The 26825-nt window shown below is 40.4% G+C and overlaps 2 protein-coding genes across 2 annotated transcripts in view; one reads left to right on the top strand and one right to left on the bottom strand.

Annotated features, from left to right (window-relative positions):
* CHRM5 (cholinergic receptor muscarinic 5) overlaps window positions 1–26825 on the top strand; it is a 72910-nt gene that overhangs the window by 11390 nt on the left and 34695 nt on the right. The gene's annotated exons all lie outside the window — the stretch shown is intronic.
* Window positions 1–26825, bottom strand: part of AVEN (apoptosis and caspase activation inhibitor) — a 173383-nt gene that overhangs the window by 127267 nt on the left and 19291 nt on the right. Inside the window, exon 2 of the mRNA XM_027569115.2 lies at window positions 13725–13902. Coding sequence (XP_027424916.2) covers window positions 13725–13902 — 178 coding nt within the window. The remainder of the gene's footprint in view (window positions 1–13724; window positions 13903–26825) is intronic.

Below are 26825 nucleotides of genomic sequence, written 5' to 3'. Positions count from 1 at the left end.
GATATATTTCCCAACAATGTTGCCTTCTCCACTGCAAGATCACTTCCTCTCCATTCAGGCCCCACCCAAACCCCCCTACTCTGATGACCCCAAGAATTAGAAATGCCATGCTCTGGGGGAGGGGGGGAGGAGGAAATAAATGAAAATGTTTCTGAGAGTAGCTAATTACTAAAATCTGTTCTGGAGCAACACAAAAACATACAGTTAAAAAGCCAAATCTCAGTCCCAAAGGTGAAATGCAATTTAACTATTAAACTACTGCCATAGAAGTCACTTGGAATGTAGCTAATAATTCACATAGACACACACACGTGTACCTTCTTACTCTACTCTTTATGCTATGAGATAAAGTAAGTATTTTGTAACTGATTAATGAGGAAGAAATTAAAGTCAATTACTGATGTTTTACCTGTTTCACAAATGCACCTTCATTAACCCTATTTGTTTAATATAAATACATCTACTATTCAAAGAAATGGACAGAAGGGTCAGTGACACAGAAATAACATCATTTATAATTGACATTTATATATACATTTATAGCTCTGCAAGAAACCATAAATGAAAAAAGTCAAGTAAGTATATGGTCATTACAGCTTGACCTCTTGTCTCAGGCAATTCTTGGCCTCATTTTTAGAGAGCTGGTTCCCCTGAACCTTTAAGGAGAAACAAGATATTTGCATAGCTTCAAAATACTTTCCCCAACATATTTACTATTTACTGTCTTTGTTTTAACTTATGCCCAAAATTCCTTGACACGCCTCCCTCTAGTAGGTGAAGCTTAATCCCCACCCCCTTGAGTATGAGTAGGATCAAGTCACTTGCTTCTAGTGAAGAGAATGGCAAGTAACTTTACACTGGAGAAACCTAACAGATATCATCTTAATCAAGTGATCAAAGTTAATATTGTTAGTCAGAAGTCATGTTGATATCAGGTGTCCACTGATGTGACCCAACAAGAAAAGCACATCATCACCCCCCAAATCTGTAAATTCTACCAAACCATGAGAAAACATCAGAAGAACCCAAACTGGGCACCTGGGTGGCTCAGTCAGTTAAGCGTCTGCTTTCGGCTCAGGTCATGGATCCCAGGGTCCTGGGATCAAGTCCCGCATTGGGCTCCCTGCTCATCAGGGAGCCTGCTTCTCTCTCTGCCCCTTCCCCCTTACCCCTATTCATTCTCTTTCTCTCTCTCTCTCTTTCACTCTCTCAAAAATAAATAAATAAAAATACTTAAAAAAAAAAAAAGAAGAAGGAGAAGAACCCAAATTGAGGGACATTCTACAAAATACCTAACCACTATTCCTCAAAGTGTCAAGTCCAGAAAAGACTGAGAAACTATTACAAATCAGCAGAAACTAAGCAGTTAAATAAATGCAGTGTGGTAGCCAAAGCTGGAACAGAAAAAGAACACCAGTGGGGAGAAAAAAACTGGGGAAAGTCAAAGTCTATAATACAACAATATTAATTTGTTATTTTTGATAGATGTACTATGGTTATGTAAAATAGTAACATAAAGAGAAGCTAGACGAAGGGTATATGGGAACTCTCTGTACTATCTTTGCAACTCTTCTGAAAAAATCTAAGAAGTATTAGAAAATAAAAAGTTCAAAAAATAAATAACAGGTCCCTAATGAATAGTAGTAAATGAAACCACATGCAAGATATTCTGCAACTCGACCACCTTCCTCATTATTGAAATAGATTCATGTCACAAAATGAGGTGCTTTTCACTGAGGACTATCTTCTCAGGACTTCAGGTCTTAAAAAGGAGACAACTGCAATAGTAGATATAGGGACCTCTGATGCACTACATCACACCCAATAACCACAAACAATAGCTTATTCATCCATTCTGCAAGCTTTATAGTTGTGAACCATGTGCTATGTACTGTGCCATATGCTAAAGGTAAAAAGATCAACCCTCAGCAGACATACAATCTAGTATGATCAGTTTAAGAGTAATGCACTCAGAAAGTCTCCCTGACCTCAGCAAGCTGAATTGGGTGCTGTCCCTTGATTGTTCCACAGCACTCTGTGCCTCCCACGTTGAATTGTAATTGTTAATTTCCTCATCTCTGTCACCTCCTAAGTGGTACTTGTCAAGAACTATGCAGGGGCTGAGATTTTATCCTGTTTGAAAGATAATAAGTTAGCCTATTACTGTTCCATGGATGCTGGCCGAAGACCTGACACTCCTGGATCACAGACCAAGGCCTTGATGCTTGGCAAAAGTAGTAGCCAAAGCTCCGTGTTCATTTGTGCTGGTTCCCCTTGCCTGCTCCATCCCAGGGGGGGACTTCAAAGCAGGCATTGTAGAAGCACTGTAACACGTGCTATGGACTATGTTACAGGAAAGGAACACTAAGCTTAGGAGATTCAATGCTCTTACAGTAATTGGAAGCAAGCCTGATCTTTGTCTGGGGGAGATGTTACCCCATCTCCCATGGTGGCCTACTGCCCCAGGTAGAGAGCCATCAGGGTCCCGTATTCTTGACACGTCCATTGAGCACATGCAGGAATGCTCAGGACCAATATTCTGCATGTTAGGGAGTAGGTTTTAGGCACTTCCATACTCTCAGCACCTGGCATGATACAGGACCCACTGGAGTGCATGCTAATTGAGGGACTAGAAGCTGAATTTGAAGCCAAAGACAACTGCTCCATACTGTGACCATATACACAGTCACTTCATCTTCAAGTTTCATTCTCTTCGTCTCTAAGAAATGTTCAATAAGAGAAGCTCGGGCGCCTGGGTGGCTCAGATGGTTAAGCGTCTGCCTTCGGCTCAGGTCATGATCCCAGGGTCCTGGGACCGAGTCCCGCATCGGGCTCCCTGCTCCCTGGGAGCCTGCTTCTCCCTCTGCCTCTCTCTCTCTCTCTCGAATAAATAAAAAATTTTAAAAATCTTTAAAAAAAAAATAAGAGAAGCTCAAGAAATGTTCAATGAAAGAATTATCACCAAGGATTATTCTATCTCTAAACCTGAAAGTTTCTACAATTCTCTAAACAGCAGAATGCCAGAAAGCCCAGGTTCCTGACTGTCTCTGACAGATGTGACTCACGTAGTATTCTCACCGCGGAGGTAGAAATTCATGATAACAAATTTAGCATTCTATTAATTTTGGTTATTCATAGTTATTCATGATAATCTCAAATTACACTATAAATTTTTATAAACTCTTTACAAATAGAAGGCAATGGGGCACCTGGGTGGCTCAGGAAGTTAAGCGTCTGACTTCGGCTCCGGTCATGATCTCAGGGTCCTGGAATCGAGACCCACACTGGGCTCCCCACTTTGCAGGGAGTCTGCTTGCCCCCGTCCCTCCCCCCACTGATGTGCTCTCTCTCAGATAAACCTTGAAAGAAATTAAAATAAAATAGAAGGCAGAAAACTATAACCACAGAATTCAAAAAATAATAAACCACATAAATTATCTACTTAGCAAGTAGTGGATGAAGAAATGAAGAAAACAATTAAACTTTCTAAAACTTCATGATTTTAAAAGACCAGTGGTATTATTATTAAAAATGGAATGTTTTCCTTCATGTAAAATACACAGGAGGCAACATTCAAGGGCTAGTGAGGACTGAGAGGCTCTCTATCCAGTTCCTTTTGCAAGTGCCAAGTAAACATCTAAGAGGCAGATTTAATTTCCCGGAAGAATGCTCACCACAAATTATGGAAAGCAGTATATTGACATCCTCACTATTCTTTCGGAAATATACAGCACACTCAGTCACTAAATTAGCAGTATATATTGACATTTCATTTACAGCAATTCCATTCTTAGACAGCCGAAAATTCTGAGACCAATATAGTATCCTCATAACAAGTCCTGGGCAGGCATTCTCTCCATTCCATTTCAGGTATGACAACACACTAGGACTACACGATGGAGTATACTACAGGTGTTTTAATCTTTTGAGGATACCTTTCTAATAGAAAAGGTACATTTCAAGGGTTTTTTCCCACCTAAAATATCCAATTAGTTTATGATACTGGCTTTTCTCTTGCTTCAACAATGTTGGGTGGAATAGACCCAAGGACAATTAGCTTTTCTCCCCCATCACACTTACATAGCGTATTTTACCCCCAACAGTTTGCTTTTCTTTGCCTATAAAACAATTACTAACTTTTGCATAGCACTTTATAATTTTTCAAATAATTCTCCATGACCCTCACAACCACCCTGTACTAAAACAAGGCAGGTATTATATCTAATTCACAGCTTTTAAAAAAAAAAATAGTTTCAAGAGTTTCACTCCTTCAAGAACATGGACCTAATAAGTGACAACCATAACCAAGTCCCAGATCAGCTGACACGCATCAGTCAAGTGTTCCTTCCATTCCACTACCAGAATACATTTACTACACTTCAGTGACACTTACTGCAATAGATAACTTTATCTTTCACAATCTTAAGGATTATTAATCTTAATCCCAATTCAGAGCCTCTGAATTCATACGTTTCATGCTTTTTATATCACAAGAGGTTCTGCACTGACCTTCGTTAGGCTTTGCCAAAATAAATTTTATTCTATCATTATTATTATTAAAGGCTTATTTTAGCAAGTTAGAGAGAACATGCAAGCGTGGGGGGGTGGGCAGAGGGACAGAATCTCAAGCAGATTCCCACCCCTGAGCGTGGAGCTTGACAAGGGGCTTGATCCCAGGACCCACAGATCATGACCTGAGCTGAAACCAAGAGTCAGACACTCAACTGACTGAGCCACCCAGGTGCCCCTCCTTTTCTAATTATTATTACAGTAGCCTTTATTATAAAACTTGGACTTTCCCCATTCTACTTTTGAGTACTTTACACAAAGTATCCCATTGATAATCAGCCTTAATCTTATTGACATGATGAAACCTTACATATCAGTTTTATATCAAATTTCTCCATCAAGTATCTGAATATGTTATTACTATAGTATCAATTATAGTTAGGAGAATGAGGAGGGTATTCGCTCTCTCTAGAGCAAGTAAAGAGAACCTTATCAACTTCCAATTAAAAGGACATTGATCATGAGCCTTTATTTGTGCTGCTTCCCCAAGCCCCCCTTTAAATGATGGTATTTCTTTTTTTAAAGGAAGCATGGATCTATAAGAATAAATAGAGAGGAGACAGCGGCAGTTGAGAGGAATATGCTAGATGCTATTAGAATGTAGCACGTGGCTTTGATGATGCAGCTAGTTAGACATTTAGCAACCAGAACAGTATCAGGAATACAAGTCAAATTCAAAAAGATGCACTACTATTGTCTCATTAAGATATTTCTAGTAAGAATAATCTAAATTATCATCTAAACATTCAGTCCTTAAAAATGAGCTGGAGACCCTGTAGTCACTGCTAGTGATCCAATGACCCATCCTCGGTGAGATGAGGATCAGAAACGTAGCGCAATAGCTGCAAGTGGCGATTGTGACAAAATGCTACTCTGGGGCCAAAATCTGTCATCAAATCAAGTATTATTTTAGTGACTTTAACTTGCCACGAGACAAGTTTTTAAAGGAGACAGGTCACACTGGATGAAAGGCGGGTTCCTCGGAGATCCTAAAATCCCAACAGGGGAACTCCCTAACAACAGAGTTTAATATAATGGAAGCACTGAGCAAATGAAAGACAAAACCTGCGGAAATAAAAATAAAGCTAACATCAGAAGCTCTCCACACAAACCTCTCTCTAATGAGTATAAAAGCTCTCTCCAATGACTGGATGAGTATTAAAAATGATGTAAAAACAGATCCATGTGCATGAAAGGCTTTCCAGCTGACGCAATCCATGGTGACATAAAGGATTAGAAGATAAAGGTCAAGCACAAAATATTCAAATGAAAACAACATTACACAAAGCATGAAGTGATCAATATTTGCAGGGTCTGATAGTACTGAATTTGCTAAAAAGTTTATAGAGACACGGGCCAAAAGCATAAAGACCTTCTAAGACTTTTCAAGGAAGATATGTTGAAAAAAAAAAAAAGAAGGAAGAAAGAAAGAAAAGGTAAGTTAAATTAAGGAACTAATAAACAAAAAGCAAAAACAGAAGTGCTATAGATGCTAAAATGAAATCTCTAGAAAACTGAATGTTGAAATTTTGGGATGACTTAGATGATCAGGCCTGGTTGAAAAGATCCACACCTTTCTCAAATCGTGGAGAAATAAAATGGATAGACTTTAATCAGAGGAGTAAAAAAAGGGAGTAATTCTATTTAAAGAAAAAGCTAAGAAGCACTCGAGAAAGGGAGGAAGCCAAGAGTGGTAACTTACGATTAAGCAACAAAGTGAGGAGGGGGTTATGAGGAGAGGTAGGGAAAAAACAGAGCCGAAAGAAATCGTGGAGGATCAACAAGAATCCCTAAACAAATGGAAAGGAAAAGGTCACAGATTTGAAGGAAGAGGGAGAGGAATTAAAGCCGCCAGGGAAAGTAGAGTTTCGTGGCGAGAAAGTGAACGTGGATGGGGAACGAGGCACAAGATGAAAAAGATGCGGGTGGCTGGACCAGCAAAAGCAGACAAAGGAGAACCTGCCTGGAAACAACCAAAAAGAGCCAGTGGCACAGAGACCAGGAATCTGGCAAACCCATTTCTAGGTATTCAGCTGCTTTTATCTTCGGAGGTTTGAAAAAAGAAAATCAAATTAAGTCCACTTCAATGTCCAGCTGTAAGAAAGGAAAGATATTTTTTGTGGTTTTACCTCTTTTTGTTGTTGTTACCCAAATGAAGATTTTTTTTTTTTTTAGTGCATATGTAGTTCTGAATCAATGTGAAATAACAGAAACAAATACCAAAGGGAAGGTTCTTCTTCTCGACCGTCTTTGTAATGAGAATGTATTAGTAAAAACGGATAAAATGCATACCATAGAAAAAGAAAAAAAATGAACTGAGTCCATGGGGACAAATACAGCTGTCTTGCTGCTTCGTGGGCTGCTAGGGTGAGAGGCTTTCTTTTCCCTTTCAGCCTATTTGCTGGCAAAAGCATATGGCGGGGGGGGGGGGGTCAAATATCATTAGAATTAAAATCTACCCCCCCAAAATTAACTTTTCATAAAATTACATTGTAGAAAATATATAATAACTTGAAATGAAAAGATGCATGGACAACTATGCGGACCAAATTGTAAGCTAATCGTTTCATTTGTATTTGTTCTACTGAAAATAAACAGAGCTTACAGACGTGCACATAAAAGATTTTTTTTTCACATGTTTATCTTCAATATTGCTCCAGTGCATTCTGCTTGCACTGTAAACATTTTTCTAGCTCTGGTTAGCTGTGACTTCTTGAAAGGAACAGATAGAGCATATGGCATGAATTCAATGACTCACCACTTGAAGAAAAAAAAAGTGGGGGGAGGTGCGGAAAACTTGCTTAAAGATCTAACATCTTATGTCTGAATATAAGTGAGGGTACGGTACCATTCTCAAAGCTGGTGAAACCTAAGTTAGAACTGCAAGAACACTGTTCAAAAAGAAAAGCTGCAGGCGCAACTGTCTGTTTCAGAGGCTTACAGAAAGAGTCCTAAAAAGATGTCTGAGAACTCCCAATCCTACCAGCAAAAGTGTGACTTCAAACAAACTAGTCCCCTCTTCCTTTATCCTCCACTTGGAAAAACAAGATGCTACTACCCATGGCCAGAGACCAAAACAAAGCATGATGAAAGCCTCAGGGTGCCGAAAAGGACTGCTTCTCCCAAAACGTTCCCCATGGTCTACGGGGGTAACTTAAATCCTATCATTAGAAATCCATTTTCAGACTTTCCTTGTACAGAGGGACACACAAAAGAATAGGTAAGATACAATTTAAAGAAACAGTACTCAACAAACATAAATAAACATCATCCAGGTCAAGAAATAGATGACTATCAACATCACAGAAGTCCCCCCTACCCCGACATTTGTTACATGCCCCTCCCCAATCATTACCCCTCACCTCTCCACTGGAGGGGACTACAATCCTGAGTTTTACCATAATCATTTCCTTGGTTTCCATTTTACCATGAAAATGTGTCTCCCTAAATAACACAGCTTACTTTTTTCTGGTGTGTGAATTTCAAGTAGAATCATATGGAGATATTTTGTGGCTATGTAATGTTCCTTTTACTTTACAGTATGTTTGAGAGACTCATCCATGTATTTATGTATTCATTCCACTACGAATGGACATCTGAGTTGCTTTCACCTGTGGCTCTTCTGACCAGCATCACTATGAACACTCACACACGTCTCCTGGCGCAGGTGTGCTAGAGCTTTCTAGAGTGCCTTCCAAGCATCCAAGTGCTGGACCCTCGAATTTACTGGAAAATGACATACTACCTTCCTAAGTGAATACATATACTTATGTACATACATGCCAACATACCTACACACCAGCTGTGTGTGCAGAAGAAATTCACTCTTTGAATTAATTACTGCTCCTCAAAGATTCACTGTTATGATGTAGATCCTACCAGCAAAGTAACAACACATTAAGCTAGATGTATTCTTAGCAAAAGGTCCGTCTTCAAAATGGCATTTGAGAATTGGACCAGAGGTATACACATCACACAGCTGATTCTAGAATAAAAAATAATGCATAGAGGCACCTGGGTGGCTCAGTCGTTAAGCGTCTGCCTTCGGCTCAGGTATTGATCCCAGGGTCCTGGGATCGAGCCCCGCATCAGGCTCCCTGCTCCGCGGGAAGCCTGCTTCTCCTTCTCCCACTCCCCCTGCTTGTGTTCCCTCTCTCGCTGTATCTCTGTCAAATAAATAAAATCTTTTAAAAAAATAAATAATGCATAAAGTCCAATCACCCCCTGTCTTCTGTCTCCCTTCAGTGCATGTGCTTAGCTAAGCTGTAATTATGATTAAATCCTACTCTCTACCCCTCTGTCTGCACACAAACAGCAGAGTGAAAGAGGGAACAACACCCCTCTTCTTACCTTACATTCATGAATACCAACTCCAGTGGGTCTCTAGTACCACCCAGCAATCAGACCACATTTTCCTACTTCGTTCATTCTCCCACCCTTGTAGACAATGATTCTTACCCTTCTACTCTCTCACTTGTAGTACCTCCTCCGTGACCCTCAGTCACAGCATTCTTACTCCACTAAGAAAACAGAAGCAGTTAGAAGGGAACCCCTCAAGCCCCTGTCGCATCAACCCACCTCCCTGTATCCATGCCTCTGTGTTCTGGCCTTTCCTCTGATTACAGTCCAACAGCTGTCTGAGCCCCAGCAATGGGCACTCCCAACACCTGTACAATATAGATTCCATCACTGCATGTGGACCAAAGAACATAAATCCAGTCATTCTCACCTCTTCCCACATTATATTTTGCCCTCTCTTCTGTATCATTCTATCAACAAATAAACATGCAGTTACTTCTCCCATCTTTAAAAAACATGTCTTGACCTACTTCCCCCAGCCCGTCGCTCTCCTTCTGAAGATAACAAAAATCCTTAAAATTAAGAGGTGTTTATATTTGCTCTCTCCAATGTCTCTCCTTACATATTATTTTTAAATTCAAGAATGAATTTATCCCACCACTCCAACAAAACTACTCTTGCCAAGATCACTAGTAACCCCATGTTGTTAAAAGTCAAGTGTCAATTTTTGGATGTCATCAAGTGCATTTGACACAGATCCCCCCTTCCTGGAAACATTTAAAGATTCCAGTTTCCTGGTTTTTCCTTCTGCTGCTCACTCTCAGTTTTCTTTGGTGGTTCCTTTTCATCTCCCTAACCTCTAGACACTGAGCTGCCCAGTGCTCAGTAGTTTTCTACTAATAACTCCCTTGGTCATCTCATGCAGTCTCATGACTTTAAATATCACCTACAGGTTGCCATCCCCCAAATGTATATCTCCAGGCCAGGCCTGGATCCTGCACCCCAGAGGTCTTCATCCAACAACGTGCTGGATGTTTGCTATTGGATGCTGTGCTGGGGCTCTTCCATTTGCCACTCCAGATTCACCCTCCTCCCTCTTCCTCCCTGTTCTGCCCTAAGAGGTTGATCTGTATGGATGACAGAAACAGGCTCCCTTTGCCTTCTGGCTAATAGTAGGTTAGGATTATGGGAAGCCCTGGCAGGAGAATAAAGGAGGTAAAGAAGTGTAAGACCAGAGTATTTATTCACCTGTCTCCCTCCCTCTGGGGTTAATTTCACTGGCTAGATCTCTCGAGCAAAGGTGATTCATCCTCTCAAGGTCAATGGCTCTATAAGAAACTCTCCCCCAGAGTTTCAGTAACTAGGGATAGTAACATCTCTGCTGTTTCCTGCCCTCCCAATGCTCTACTACCTATGTGCTCTCCCCACATCCCACCCATACTTGTGTAAATGATGCCTTTGTTAAAACTTCCTTCAATTATATTGAGTGTGCCATCTATGTCCTACAGGAACTCTGACTAATACAGATGTCCAACTGGCATCTCAATTACAACACATGCAAAATGGAGCACTCCCATAGTTTGACCCATCTCAATTAATGGCCACTCCCTTCTTAACAGTTGTCAGGCCAAGAACCTGGCATTGGCCTTATACATCTTTTTCTGTCATACCCCACATCCGCAAGTCCTGGATGCTCTTCCCTCAAAATAGATCCAGAAGCCAGCCATATTTCACCAGATCCATGGCCACCACCCTGGCTAGAGCCACCATCCCTGCTTGTTTGGATTGTTGCAATAGCCTCCCAACCGCTCTACCAACAACACCAGCCAGAGTGATCCTGTTAAATATAAGTTAGCTGTATCACGCTTCTCTTCAACACCCTCTGGCGGCTGCTCATCTCACTCAGAGTAAAAGCCAACATCTTTAATAATGGTCTACAAGCCTCCCCATGATCTGGCCACCTGTGCTTCTCTGACCTCACCATCTACTTGCTCACTTTGCTCCAGCCATGCCGGCCTCCCTTGCTCTTCTCTATACTCCCACCGCAAAGCCCGTGAACTTGTTACTCCCTTTGCCTGCAACACTCCTCCCCCAGATATCTTCAGTGCTTACTCTCTCACCTTCCTCAGGCCTTTATTCAAATGTCATCATCTCAAGAATACTTTCTCTGGCCACTCTTTCTAAAATTGTAACAGCCTCTCCCCACTTTATTTCTATCCCGAGCAATTATCACCATTCAGCATCTTACGTACTCTCTTTTCTTTAATGTGTCTCTACCCTTTAGAATGTCCGCTCCAGGAGGCAGGTGTTTTTGTCTGCTCTGTTCTTTGCCATATGCTCAGTCTCTAAAATAGTACCTGGAAGTAGTGGATACTCAAAAAATTGTTCAATGAACCACAACTAGACACCATCCAGTCAACCAGCCACAGTTAAAAAATCTAACAGTACTACGTATCAGCAAAGACAGCGAACACTAGGAATCCTAGCTCATCTCCACTTTGGAAAGCAATTAGGCTATATCTAGAAAAGTTTATGATGTCACATCTAACAAACTATCAGTATTTTTTTCTGGGCTGTGTATTTATTTATACAAATGAAAATGGTATACTAAAAGTCGGGGACTCCAAGGAGTATAGTGAGCCTATCTGGAGAATATTAATATTTTATGATCAGAGAAGATAAGTCCATCTCTCAAAGGCAAACTCATACAGCCTGACTCCTACAATGAAGAAAGCAGGCAGCTCTTCTTAGGCATAAGCAGGCAGCTCTTCTTAGGCATAGGACATGGTGAAAAGAAAATGATGAATCAGCAACAGAGTGAAGAAAAAATAAAAGCACATATCAAAAGATGTGACAATTACAATGAATCATGGAACACTACATCAAAAACTAATGATATAATGTATGGTGATCAACACAATAATAAAAAAAAATTGAAAAAAAAAAAGATGTGACAATTGTGATAGCCCAAGAAACCAGTCACAAACAAGTCACTTGGGAAGAAATCAGTAAGCAAAGACAGACTACAGGAAAAAGACATACAAGACCCAAATCATGTCAGGTTTTAAGCTGTAAATAAAATGCTAACATAAATAACCAAAATCATAAGCCACTGGGCATTACTGTTAGGTCAGACTCGAATTTTGAATCACCTTCAAACATTCATGCAGGATCTTTCATGTGCCAGACAGTGTCCTAGTAATGGACTACACATTTGATTCAACTAAAACCACGTAGTTCATGTGTCAACCTTATTGCACTACTTCAAGTTTTCCCTACGTCCTTTAGCAGAACAGCTAACAGAAAGTAAAACTACCTTTTACCTTTCTCCCAACTTGAAGAAAAGTGCTTATAAGCCTGTAATTGGCCAAAATTCAGGCCACCAGAGGGAAGTACTCATCTGATCAGCAAGAAGATTTGAGTCATCGGTCCCTGAACAGTCCGTGAGTTGGATGCCATCAGCAAACCTCTACAGAGAGGGTTATGGTGTGTGTGGCATAGAACATAATGACACCAGGCTGAACTTTGTTCTTCTGACTCACACTCACATACTCTCTCCACTTACAATTCTCTTTCTACTCAAAGGGTTTAATTAAATAGGAAGAGAATTCATCACTTTAGGATTCTTAGTCTGGTACGGGCATTCAAAAATATATACAGATGAGAAAAAAAAGAAAGGCTGAACTCAACAGCAACATAAAAGTTGGGAGGAAGAGGGAATTTAAAGCAAATTGTCTGAAAAGCTTCATTTTATTTCTCTGCTTCTTACCTCATCCTTTAAATCTGTTTGGACCTAGTAATATTTTGTTATTGAGGTAATTGTAGATTCACACAATACTTGTAAGAAACAAAACAGAGAGATCTCCCATACACTTGACCCAGTTTCCCCCAATGATAACATTTTGCAAAACCATAGTATCATATCACAACCGGAATATTGATATACTGACATTGATGTAACCCACCAAGGTTGTTCAGATTTCCCCAGTTTTATCTGTACTCACTTGTGTGTATGTGTCTTAAGTTCTCAACAATTTTATCACTTGTGTAGGTTTATGAATCTACCACCACCATCGAGAAAATGATCAGTAGCAGCACTACAAGGATACTTCATGTTACCTTTTTATAACCACATCCACCTCCCCCATCCCTAACCCCTGAAAACCACTAATCCATCTGCCATTCATCCTTTCAACCCTCATGCCACAGCCTAGTAGAGAGTAGCCATCTATCCAACCAGCCCCGCTCCATTATTTCCTGTTCCTACTCTCCTACTCTCCAGCCTCGCACAGTGGCACATCACTCAGGGTGGCATCTATCTTCAAAAACAGCTGGCCAGAGAAGGAAAGAGTACTGCACCTTATTGATAGAGAACACTGTCCAAAAGCAAAACAGAAAAGTTTTCACGTTCAGGTACACCAGTCTCTACTATGTGCATATCCTAATATGCATATTCCTGGCTATAAAAGGGGACAGAACACATATTCTAGAAGCTTGGTAAAGCTTTGTACAAACATAAATATCAATTCCTCTGAAATCAAAGAAAACACTTCTATTTTCAGACTACCCAATTTAGAGGGGCATAGTTCAGCATTTTTCATTTCCGTAAAGCCTTTTATCCATTTCAGCCAGGACTTAAGTCCTTCTACATCGGTACATGGAATCCCTAGCTTCCTGTTAAGGAACCATCCTTCTTCCTTGCAAGCCATCAGATACAATGTCCTTTACTTGAATTTAAAATCCAAAGGACAAAATGAACTGCTAGTTATTGCAATGCGGTTTTAAAAGGAACATAAATAAAAGGTCTATGCAACTTTCAGAGCATTAAACCATATGCATGCAACTGGAATTCATACCTGCTGAGCTGAGGAGAACACTGAAGTCCGTCCCCCTCTGTGATTCTCCACTTTCATTATTGACCTCTTTTTCAGTATCCTGATATCGATCCCAGTTAGAGACTATCTTTCTTTTAGAATAATTTCCCTGTTCCTCATTCTCTTCTCCATAGGTCTCTGCATCACTGTCATCTTCAACCTGCAATCATTAGAGACAAATCAATACGCAAGCAGTGGAAACTTCGACCTTAGCAGCCTTAGCAGTAAAGTAAAACCAAACAAAAAAAAAAACAGTACACCAGTATCACAATTGAGAGCACATTTATAGACCAAGTTCTCCGAGGATACTAAATAGTATTTCAAAAGGACCCCATTATGTCAGAATGTACTTGCAGGATAAGCTTTTCCTCTAGCTTTGTAAAGGAAATCTGGCAAGTTCCTGCCTAAAAATTTGTGTAACTGATAGGGCTAACGTCTACCCCAGTGTATCCTTTTTAAATAGTTGTTTCATCTTATTCAAATAATCAAGGCTATATGAGTCTTAACCTTAGAAGACTTTAGGATAGAAATCAACCATTTCAGGAGCACCTGGGTGGCTCAGTCGGTTAAGCGTCTGCCTTCGGCTCAGGTCATGATCTCAGGGTCCTGGGATACAGCCCCGCATCAGGCTCCCTGCCCAGCACGGAATCTGCTTCTCCCTCTCCCTCTGCCCCAACCCACCATTCAAGCTCTCTCTCTCTCTCTTTCTTTCTAAAATAAATAAAATCTTGAAAGAAAAAAAAATCAACCATTTCAAAGCCTACCTACTCCCAGAGTTTGGCACCACATAAATACCACGGAAACAACCTGCACTCCCATGAACGTAGGGAAGTGAGGAATGAAATCTGACCTATATAAGTTTACATGTCAAATGACCAAGTTTGTTTGGAATTGGTAATGATTAAGGTTTTTGCCAGCTTGTGCAATGGGATCTTTTAGTTACAGAAATGTAGTCCTTTTTATGCCCAAGAATGTGGCTTGAGAAAATTGAAACTGCTACATAAAAAACAGGCATAAGTATATTATTATAATTAAAGATAAATAAGCAAATAAAAATGATAATACACAAAATATTATAAGGAGGAAGAGGTGGGAGAGAAAAGAGAATGTTTGTAAAAGTTAAGTAAATCCCCATCTTTCATTTCTGGAAGACAATAAGCTAAATATAAATTTGATACATTCAAAAAAATAAAGTCACTGGAAATAAATCATTTCTAGGTGTTGCACAAAAATTTGATATACAACTTTTTTTCCAATTTTAGGGATTAGTTTTTTTAAAATAATTCATTTTTTAAAATAAGTATTTTGAAAGTTTAAAAAAGTAGTAAAAAGTAATAAAGCTTAAAGACATTTGATGTAACCTAGAGAAAGGTATATCTTAAAAACTCCTAGAGATTTTGTGTTTGGTTCATTTTGCAAAGATCTGGGACAAAATATGCAAAGTCCCAAGATAGAAAGAATAGAACAAATAAGGAAAATACTGATGAAAACAATGTGAAAACCACAGAGGCATCATTATTAAGTTAACAACATCATTACAACATTAGTACATTAATTTTGTATACTGAAAAATATAAGATACTGATGGAAAAAATTAAAGAAGACACAAACTTAAAGATAGTCTGTGCTCACAGATCAACAGAATATTGTTAAAGGGTGCCTGCGTGGCTCAATTGGTTAAGCAATTAACTCTTGATTTCAGCTGAGGTCATGATCTCAGGGTCATGAGATCGATCCCCACATCAGGCTCCACTCTGAGCTGGAGCCTGCTTAAGATGCTCTCTCCCCCTCCCATTCCTGTTTTCTCTCTCTCTCTCTCCCTTCCTCTCAAAAAAAAAAAATAATAATAATAATATTGTTAAAATATCTATAACTAGGGGCATCTGGGTGGCTCAGTTGTTTAAGCATCTGCCTTTGTACATGTCATGATCCTGGGGCCCTGGGATTGAGCCCCACATAGAGCCTGCTTCTCCAACTCCCTCTGCACCTCTCCCCCTCCTCACTCATGCACATGCTCGCTCGCGTGTGTGCTCTCTCATAAATAAATAAAATCTTTTTTTAAAAAATCTATAATCTCAACACAATCTACAGATTCAATGCGATCCCTATCAAAATTCCAATGGCACTTTCCACAGGAAAAAAAAAAACCTGAAAATCTCAGCAGACTCCCTACTGAGCCCAACACATGGCCGATCCCACAACCCGGAGATCATGACCTGAGCCAAAACCAAGAGTCGGACGCTCAACCACCTGAGCCACCCAGACACCCCCAGACTAAGAAAAGGTTTTAAAAGCTACCAAATTAGGCGCGCCTGGGTGGCTCAGTCAGTTAAGCATCTGCCTTCAGCACCGGTCATGATCCCAGAGTCCTGGGATCGGATCCAGCCCCATCCGGTTCCCTGCTCAGCAGGGAACCTGCTTCTCCCTCTCCCTCTGCCACACCCCGCCCCCCAGCTTGTGCACTTGCTCTCTCTCCTTCCCTCCCTCTCTCAAATAAATATTTTTTTTAAACTACCAAATTAATCAACCTTACAAGCCCCGACCTCCAGGTAAAATTCTATGAATTAGGTAAACGTCAACAACTTTTCTAAGAAGACACTAAATGAAACCATAAAGACCACTGCTTCTTGGTGTGGTTCTGATTTAGAAAAAAGCATTTTGCTTTGTCAATCTATTGACACACACAATAACCAGAGATACTACTAAGAGGACTTCAAGCAAAAACTTTTCTTAGTTAAGTCATTTAATTAAAAGTTTATATATGCAAAAATATCAACCTTGATAGGAGGGCTGCACGTAGGCTCTGAGGATTCCTGGGCAAGCTTAGTGTACAAACTTCACTCCCCTTGACCACAGCTGCTGATAGGTCCCTTTCTCCTAAGGGGGCAAGTGATAGGTCAGGTGCACGTGCCTGTTCTTCCTCTTCCCCGGATTTCAGTGCATGGCCTTAATGACCAGATTTTCTTTTCATGGTCTCAGTTAAATTTTCACTCCTCTTATCCAGCAGCATAGGACTGGTTTCCTTGGTTACTGAGGTTTTAATATCATCACCTTCCACTTTCCAGAAAACACACAGACCATTAAATAGCTGTCATTTATCTGGCCAACTTTAAGATACTCCCCAAACTCTCGAGTCAGCAGAGGGAGAGAACTTAATTAACAGGGAAACAATTATTGAACTAGAAGGAACCCGAATAGCCCTGGTGCACCCTCTGCCCTCAAGTCAGATCATGTAGAAATCACACTGGGCCAGTCAACCCTAGACCTGAGCCTGTGATGATGTCTTCCACCCAAATTAACCATATGGCATCCTTCATAAGCACAAACTGCCCATTCCTTAAACATTATTGTTTGTTCTACATTTCTTAAATGCCCCACCACCTTTTTGAGTTGTTATAATTGAAATGAACTCGCTAGGAGTGATTAGGCCATTGCCACCATCTCAGCATCACAAATTTTGAAAATAAAATTAAAATTAAAAAGCACCTGTACTTTTAGTTCCTTCTCTGGACACGTTTCTTTCTTTAAATATAACTTTAAATGGCATTTATTTTCCATCTATCTGTCCCTACAATATATCTGAAGAGGACTGCTTTTGTTCCTTGCAAACATTCCTACACTATTGCCAACATTCCTTCAACAAGTTTTTTTTAAGATTTCTTCATTTATTTATTTGACAGAGAGAGAGCACAAAAGCAGGGGGAGCTGCAAGCAGAGGGAGAAGCAGACACCCCCGGAGCAGGGAGCCCAATGTGGGGCTCCATCCCAATCATAACCTGAACCGAAGGCAGATGCTTAACCAACTGAGCCACCCAGGCGCCCCTCCATGACTAAGTAGTTACGGAGCATCAGTCACCAGTTCAGGCACTGGGAGTACAAAAACAAATCAGACAAGATCTTGCGCCTTATGAACCCAGAGTCCTATGAGGAAACCAGAGAAGCAAACATATACTTTAAGAAGCATGGTATGTGTGCATGTGCATTCCTAAGATGTTATAAGAGCACTGAAAAAGCACCAGCAATGGAGGAGAGAGAGAGATGGAAGACATCTTCAGGACCAGCCTTGCGAGCCAGAGAGGAGGAGGAGGAAGGCATTTCAGGTTGAGGGAACCATATAATTCAGCTCCAGCTGAATTTAGCTGTGGACGTGTGGCCTAAGATTAGTCTAGTGAAATAAGCACCCGCTATCTCCTGCTAGAAGGCAGTTCCCAGACTCCCACAGAATTAGCAAAGAAGATGCTTGTAACCAAGGGATAACAGCTGTTCAAAACAAAACCCAAGGAGGTCAGTGGGAAGATGGTAACAGCAGCGGCATGGTTTTTTAGTCTTCCCCAGTGCCCCATAAAAACCACACAGAGCAACTAGGATAGCATGATCAAAACTCCATGGAATACATCCATACAAACCTAGGCGGCAAGCTCTCTCCACAAAGCCCCAAACACGAGCACGTAAGAACAAACCAACAGTCACAAGTCCTGCATGGTACCTGTGCTGACCAAAGGAAGCAGAGAGTCAGGGGGACATCTGACAGACCTGAGCATCCCAAAACAAACAACGGGCGCTCAGGAGGAAGTGTGCAGGCCCACTGAGAACAGCAGCTGGAGGGGCGCCTGGGCGGCTCAGTCGCTGAGTGTCTGCCTTCGGCTCAGGTCATGATCCCAGGGTCCTGGGATTGAGTCCTGCATGGGGCTCCCTGCTCAGTGAGGGGCCTGCTTTTCTCTCTGCCCCTCACCCCACTCTCGTGCTCTCTCTCTCTCTCTCCCTCAAATGGATAAATAAGGTCTTTAAAAAAAAAGAAAGAAAGAAAAAAGACAGAGAAAGAAAAATCAAATAGAAAAAAATGACCCCGTGGATACCTGGGTGGCTCAGTCGTTAAGCGTCTGCCTTCAGCTCAGGTCACGATCCCAGGATCCTGGGATCGAGTCCCACATCGGGCTCCCTGCTCAGCGGCGAGTCTGCTTCTCCCTCAGCCTCTGCCCCTCCGCCTGCTTGTGCCCCCTCCCTCCCTCCCGTCCTCTGACAAATGAATAAAATCTTGAAAAAAAAAAAAAAAAGGAAAAGAAAAAGTCCCTTCTCACCAGCTATTTGGGGACATTTTTCACTTAAGATTTTTCATGCAATGTTCCCGTTATCATGTAACTACCAATTTTAATAAGTTGTAATTATCAAGATAAGTGATTTCAGTAAGCCTTAAGAAGTTCTAAAAGGATTGAAAACTCTACAACCTGACCACTATTTATTCCAGCAACACTTAAAAGGATTGCATTGTCATATACAATTTTGTTTGCTATTGTGCTTTATCCAATGCAAACAACAGGGTCAATAGATTTTTTTTTTAAGAAATTCAGCGGGTTTTTTTTTTTTAAGTTTCATTTATTTTCTTTTTTTTTTTCTTTAGTAATCTCTACACCCAACATGGGGCTCTAACTCATGACCCTAAGGTCAAGAGTCACATGGTCTCCTGACTGAACCAGCCAGTGTCCCTAGGGTCAATAGAGTCTTGATTTTTTTTTTTTTAATGAAATCATCTAGTCTTCTCCAAGCCTCAAAATAGAGGTTTCACTACTAGACAATGTCCTTTCCTACCTTTAGAATAGAACTTCTTACTGATACCTTTGCAAGCTTGCTCTATGATATCAATCCATGGAGGTAAATTGAAAATTTGGTTGAAACAATACTATCTCTCTTAAAGCATCCATGTAGATCATCTGGTTTAAGCCCTGAGGTTTTAAAGAGGAGAGGAGGTTCAGAAAAGGACTTGCCCAAGGTCTCACTTCACAGCAGAAGTAGAATGACAAATCTGCCTAGAATGCAACCCAGTGCTTTTGCAAACATGTCTCTTGACTGAGCAAAATCTTAGTAAAATAAATCATTCTCTCTAATGTGTTAAGTCTCTTCATTTCTAAAGCCTTTATGAAAGTTCTATTCAAAACTCCTGACTACAAGTAGAAAAAAAAAAAATAACATGTTTAAGTGGCAAAAGCAGTATAGCAAGCCAGAGACTGATGATTCAAAAATCATCCTCTGATGTTGAAGCCACCTTCCTTACATCAATGACACTATCTTGATCTCTCAAAACTCATTCTTGTTCAATGATCTTATTTAATTTCAAGGAAGTCCTGGAAGATAACTTAAGATCTTACACATAATTATATATACACAGATGCAATACAATCGAAACAGGTCACATATCCACTCCAAACACTTAGCATCCATACAAGAGAGCAAATCTCTCACACAAAAGCTTATTCAACTTCAAACCATTCACAACAGTCATTTAAAACAGCACGATTCACAGTGTGGTGAGAGGGCTCAATAGTAAGAAATCACTTAGAGTTCAAAGCAATGAATATGACCAGAGATTGGGAGGAGAGAGCCACACGTAATCGATAACAATAAAGAAAAGATACACAATTTGAAAAGAATTGAGCATTTCCAAAAATTATAGAAAGTACTTCAGAGCAAAACAAAAACAGAAGATGTCAACAAACTGGTAAAATGTAAAAAAAAAAAAAGAAACTGTACAAAACAGGTGTGATCTAAATCTATGCTTAATTAAAAGATGAATGCCACCATCTGGCAGAAAACCCTTCTCCCACCACCTGACAATTCAGTCAAATGGACTGCCATCCCCACTGCACCTCCATTAGTGACAGATCAAAGTCACAGACGGGCAGCTCGAAATCTGCGTGCCTTCAAGAAAGCTCCACATGTGACATCGTTTAGGTCCCTTGGCTGAATGTCGATCTTCTCTCTCTTTTTGAGGAAAAGCTCAAAGATTAACTAACCAGGTCAAATTTCAGAAGATACAAGACCTAATCTCCACACAACTTTTTCGTTGTCCTGTCTTTAGACAGGGGCCAAACTCGAGCCCTGACGAGTACAGACTGTTTGATTTGCCAGTTCACATTAGAGAACAATGGACCTACCAGAACTCTGTCCCTTCTAAGCACCTACCTCACGGGGGACAGCCCATGTACAGTGACCCAACGAAGAGGAAGGACCAACCATCTGCCAAGTCTTTCTTTGTGCATGTGGTTTAGCGGACACTGCTGAAATAAGGTTGTGTGTGCTTCCCCCTTCTCTGGCCTTCTCCCAGCTGAAGCGCCTCTTTTGAATTTATCCTCCTTTTCAGCTCTTCCCTGCTGAACAGAGTTGTATAAAATGCGTAACATTTCTCTTCTGTGGGCTGGCTGAATTTTTCTGTGTGTTGAAATCTTTGCTTTTATCTTCAAGAGCACTTGCACATGACATTAACACGAAGAGAAAAGGACGGACACACTCAGCGCTCCTGTGAGCGGCTCCCTTAAAGTAGAAGCCAACAGAAATCAAAGCTACTGCAAAAATCGTATGTAGAGACTTCATGTGCAAATATTTTGTAGATGGAATAAGGCGGCATTGTTTGCGATGAAGAAGAGTGCACATGTTACGCTTAAAACCTACTTTTGCCACACCACGCAGGACATTTGAAAGGGCCTCGGATGGCATGCACTACTTTTCTGTCTACACTGTGTTCTCTCATTCCCCAGCCATCAGCGGAATGACATCATATGGTTACATACTAGCAAAAACTCCTTCCTTCTGATCCACACACTTTAGCCAAAATGGAGAAACAAGAAAAAGAAAATGCACTTTTCAGAGGCAGACAGATTCGACAGATAATTTCCCCTATGAAAGGACAGAATACTATAATCTGCATTTCCCTTCTGCAGCTCTTTTCAAGTGTGACCTTTAGGAAGCTCTTCCAACATTGGGGAGGCAAAAACTTTAATTAAAAGAAAGGGCAGCAAAGACGCCTAAGGAAGGGAGAAAGCTTTTTACCTTGCATTAGAGAAAGGTGGATTTTCTCAAAGCTCCCATTCGCAAGGACAAAATGCAAATCCCAGGAACAGGATTATATCAAACACACAAGCTAAGGGCCTTGAAGCTGGGCCACAGTGCAGTGTACCTAAATAACCACACATTGGTAGAATTCCCTTGGAATTGGCAATACTATCATCATGCATGCCTTATCTTTTGTACAAGTGTGAGACCATTTATCGCTCTTCATAGAAATTTAAAGCAACACTTCATTCCACCTTCTCAGGAGCCCGAACAACAATGTCCAAATACTCTTTTATGAAAGAGGCACAAATTAAACTCTAGTATTGCTTTCTTCTAACAAGGAGGTCTGTGGATTTAAAAACCATAATTGAAACCCTCAAGAGGAATAAACTTGAAAAAGCTAAAGCCTATTTAGGACACGAGCTCTAACTGTGGCAGAATAAAAATGCTGTATATTCCTGTAACATCTGCCTCCAAATGGTACCCCCAGTGGGATTTCTGCAGAGGCAACACTGACTAGATTGAAGTAATTTGAAATTCAGAGCCCTTCCCTGAGAGTAAGACACTGTCATTATCACAATTTTGACAAGGAGAGAAGAAAAGAAACTGTCCGTCCAGAGTGTGAGATATGATTAAGACAGTTCTGAATGGGCTAGGTCTCAGAGACAGACCAAGAGAATAAAAGGGACCGGAAGAGGGCCCTGGGAAACTGAGGGTCTATCCCGAAGGAAATGTCACAATCACCAGCCAGATAAACCTTGCTTCCTTCTACACAAGCCCAAGACCAGACTTCAGGCTTTAGCCACAGCAATTTGGTACATTAAGGGAAAAAAAGAGAAAAAAGAGAAAGGGAAACTCCTTTTATTCTTTTATCTAATGGTCCCGAAGAAGATTCCACAAGAACAGAGTCCTGATCCAGAGTGGTAGGTTCTATGACTATGAAAAGAAAAAAAGCAATCATAGATTTACAACTCTGCCGAATGGACAAGCTCTTCTCTTTCACCACAGAGGAGGGCTGAGGACCTAATTTCGTCACTGACAAAGTATTTCAGGTAATAAATGATAGTCCTCTCGGTCTGGAAAACTTGCCCTTTTAGGATCTGGTGAAAATTATAATTAGATGGCTCTCCAATAATTATTTCCTTTTTTTCCATTTACACAGGGTAAAATACAAAGTTCTATGAGTTTAGACAAATGTAGTCATGTAACTACTACCACTGTCAAGATACAGAACAGTCACATCAGTCCAAAATTTTCCATCATGCCACCTCTCCAAGGCTTCTTCCACTTAAAGTACATTCATAGTAGATCCATCCTTGTTGTTGTGAACAGTGGTTCGTGCCTTTTTGTTGCTAAATTGTGGTGCCCCGTATGGACATACCACAGTTTGAGTATCCATTCACCAGTTACAGAATTTGGGTAAAGCCACTGTAAGCATTCACAAATAAGTTTTCATTTCATTTGAGTAAATAATAACCAAGAGTGGGGCTGCCACATCACATGATAAGGGTGTGTTTAACTTGATAAGAAGCTGCTGGGATTTGGTACTGTCATTTTCCTATGCCATTCTACTAGTCAGATAGCAATTTCTTCTTTGTGGTCTTAGTTTGCATTTCCCTAACAACAAATGTTGTTGGGCATCTTGGTGCTATTTGCCATCAATGCATCTTCTTGGGTGAATGGTCAGTTTAAATCTTTTCCCTTTTTAATGGATTGTTTCTTACTGGATTTTGAGAGTGCTACATATTTTCTGGATATAAGTCCTTTGTTGGATATGTGACTTGAAAATAGTTCTCCCAGTCTGTGATTTTTTATTTAGAATTTATTCCTTAGTTTGAGGTTCACAGCAAAACTGAGCAGAAGGTCCAGAGATCACCCACATACCTTCTGTGTGGCTTACCTTTTCATGAAAAAAAAAAAAATGTTATGATGCACTTTTCTTTTGCAGATCATGCTTTTTGGTGCTATATGTAAGAAATTTTTGCCTAATCCAAGGTCACAAACACTTTCTCCCATGTTGTCTCCTAACAGAACAGCTACCCTTCCATTCATTTCAAGACAGTTTAACTCATGGAGCAGTTATTATAACGGCTTTAAAGTCTCTGATAAGCTCAGTATCTGGATCATCCTGGAGTTGGCATTTGTTGACTCGAGTGTTTGTCTCAAGAACTGGTCACATTTTTCTGTAATACTGTGAAATCTTAAATGCAGAATAACATCCTGAATATGAAGTTGTGTAGACTCTGGGTGCTATTAACAAATCTTCTGGAGCGCATTAGGATTTTTTGTTCCTTTTTATCAGGCCATCGATCTGGCGAGGTTCAGACAGCAAGTTCTCCCTCCTCTTCTGTGGGCCATGGTTCCCTGGTCACTCCAGTTCTCAAGGCTTTTGCTACACTGCTTTGGGTCCATCTCCCCCATGCGCAGCTCGGGGCGAGTCCTAGCCTCAGGCTAGTTCATAAGCACAGGACCCCGTTCCAGCTCTTTCTAGGGTTCTCCCAATCTGCTGGCCCAAAGGTGGGATTTCTCTTGGAGTTCTAGCTGTCCGCATGGCCCCTCAAGGGGCAAAGCAGAGAGAGGAAAATAGTCGGGAAAATCTCCTCAGAGAGAACATTTAAGCAGAGAACCTGACAGGATAACGGAGTAAACCATGCAAGGATTTGGGGATAGAAAGGCAGAATGTTTCAGGCAGCAGGTGCATAGGCCTCAGGAGAGAACAATCCTGCCACATTCAAGGGTCAGAAACAGAGCCAGCATCATTATACTGGCTACATTGGACGGAACCTAGAGGAGAGAGGGCAATAATGAGGCCTAAGAAGCAAGCAGGCATCAGATCATGAGGGGCTTTACATGGCATGGTAAGGAATTTGGATCTTATCCTAAATGTGATGGGAAAGCAGACCTATAGAGACATGAAAAATGCAAGGTTTGATCTAACCATCTTTCTCACTCCCAATCTCAACCACAAAAATTACCTTCAGATTCAGAGTTAAACATGATGTTCCAATCCACTTCATCCTCAGTCTTAACAGCTCATGTAGTCAATACAAAGTCAAATCATGACTTTGCAGATGAATGAAGCATTCATCCATTAATCCACCCCCAAAGCAATACTTATATATCATAAATACCTTCAAATGCCAAATTATTCCTTTTCTACTAGAGAAAAAACTGAAAGACTAGATTTAGTTTTTGAACTTGTATTTTTTATAAAAATCTTCCAACACAGTACACTAAATCCCCAAGTACCCATAACCCAGCTTCAGCAATTATGAATAATTTGCCAGTCTTGTTATCTATCACCCTTGGCTTCCTCAAACACAAACACACACACCCATGTGCACACACACTTTTTAGTGGATTTTTTTCCGGAATTTTTTTTTTAAGATTTTATTTATTTATTAGAGAGCGAGAGAAACAGCATGAGAGGGGAGAGGGTCAGAGGGAGAAACAGGCTCCCTGCTGAGCTGGGAGCCCGATGTGGGACTTGATCCCAGGACTCCGGGATCATGACCTGAGCCGAAGGCAGTCGCCCAACCAACTGAGCCACCCAGGCACCCTGGAATATTTTTAAAGAGATCTCACATATCTATCATTTCACCCATATTTCATTATATATCTCACATTAAAAACTTTAAATATAAACACAATGTCTTTTCCATACCTAACAAAAGAAACAATAATCCCTTAACATGACCTGGTCCATGTTCAAATTTCCTCCAAATAGCTCAAATCTTTCCTTTTGTATTTGGTTTGTAAGAACGAGGATCCAAACAAGGCCAACATACTGCACATGGCTAGTATGCCTCTGTAAGTCTCCTTTAACCTAGGTCTGTCCTGCAGAATTTCCCACATTTTGGATTTGACTGTTGCCTCTTTATGTTGTCCTTTAACTTGTTCTTCTATCCCACTTATTTCCACAAACTAACAACTCTATCTAGTGCCCTGATTACAGTCCAGTTTAACACCCATTAGTGGTTACTGTTTAGATTAGTTCACTAGGAGCTAAAAAGTGGCAATTTTCTATCATTTCTTTAGCATTAGGTGCAATATGTATTTAAAAAAAAAACTATCTGGGGTGCCTGGGTGGCTCAGTCATTAAGCGTCTGCCTTCGGGGTGCCTGGGTGGCTCAGTCGTTAAGCGTCTGCCTTCGGCTCAGGTCATGATCCCAGGGTCCTGGGATCGAGCCCCGCATCGGGCTCCCTGCTCCGCAGGAAGCCTGCTTCTCCCTCTCCCACTCCCCCTGCTTGTGTTCCCTCTCTCGCTGTGTCTCTCTGTCAAATAAATAAATAAAATCTTAAAAAAAAAAACTTTCATCATCAACTATTTGGTTATCCTAAAGTATATAGTTTATTCAGGAAAGGATAATTGCTAAAACTTTTCCCTTACTTTATCAATGTTTAGAATTGTGCATTGTTACGTAGCAGCCTCCAAAGATAACCAATGAGGTGGTGGTGGGGGTAGTATCATTAAATACTCATATTTGCTGCCTTTCAATCAACTGCATTTCTTATTCTTATTGATGCTCAAATAGTCCTATCCAGTGGAAGCTCCAGGAACCTTTTATAGCATTCTTGCTTTCTGCCCCACACCTGGAATCAGCCTTTTCTCAAAGATGCCTGGTCTTTTTAAAGTGAGAAATGCTATTTAGAAACTATAATCTGAAGCCGAGAGTGTTCACTGTAACTGGGTTATCTTTGTTTCTTTTTCAGTAGAAAACACATACTTAAGATAAAAGTCTAAGTTCATAAAGATACTTAAGTTTAAGATTACAGGTTTTTTACTTAATTGCTACAATTTTTAGATTAGTTTCTCTTCTCTCTTACTCTGAAAATCTTAGTTGCTAACAACTTTCATTTTAGTTTACTAACAACATTAATGTAACTACTTATTTCATTTACCCTGCAATATATATTTAATATTTTCAACATAATGATACCAATATCACTACCAAGAATACTGAATGCAGTTTAAAAGTTCTCTTAAGTACATTTGTTCTTAGGATTTATCTAACTTGGGATACACAGCCAAAATATCATCTTAGAGTCATTTGAAATAATTATCCGTTTGAGTGAGCTATACCTGATAGATTCATGTGAGGGCTGTTATTTTGTTTTGTTTTCATTTACTATCCAGCTTTAAAATGAAGATTTGCACACATGCTCACACATTACTACATATAAGCATCAAGTCGATGCTATTTTCCATGTTTGCAACGGTAGACAAAATCAACTGGTCAAACTGTTTATGGGACTGAT

The sequence above is a fragment of the Zalophus californianus genome, chromosome 6 (genome assembly GCF_009762305.2).
Source record: "Zalophus californianus isolate mZalCal1 chromosome 6, mZalCal1.pri.v2, whole genome shotgun sequence".
In the NCBI taxonomy this organism is placed as follows: domain Eukaryota; kingdom Metazoa; phylum Chordata; class Mammalia; order Carnivora; family Otariidae; genus Zalophus; species Zalophus californianus.
Note: the sequence above shows the minus strand (reverse complement) of the source record. Positions and strands in the feature narration are given on the sequence as shown.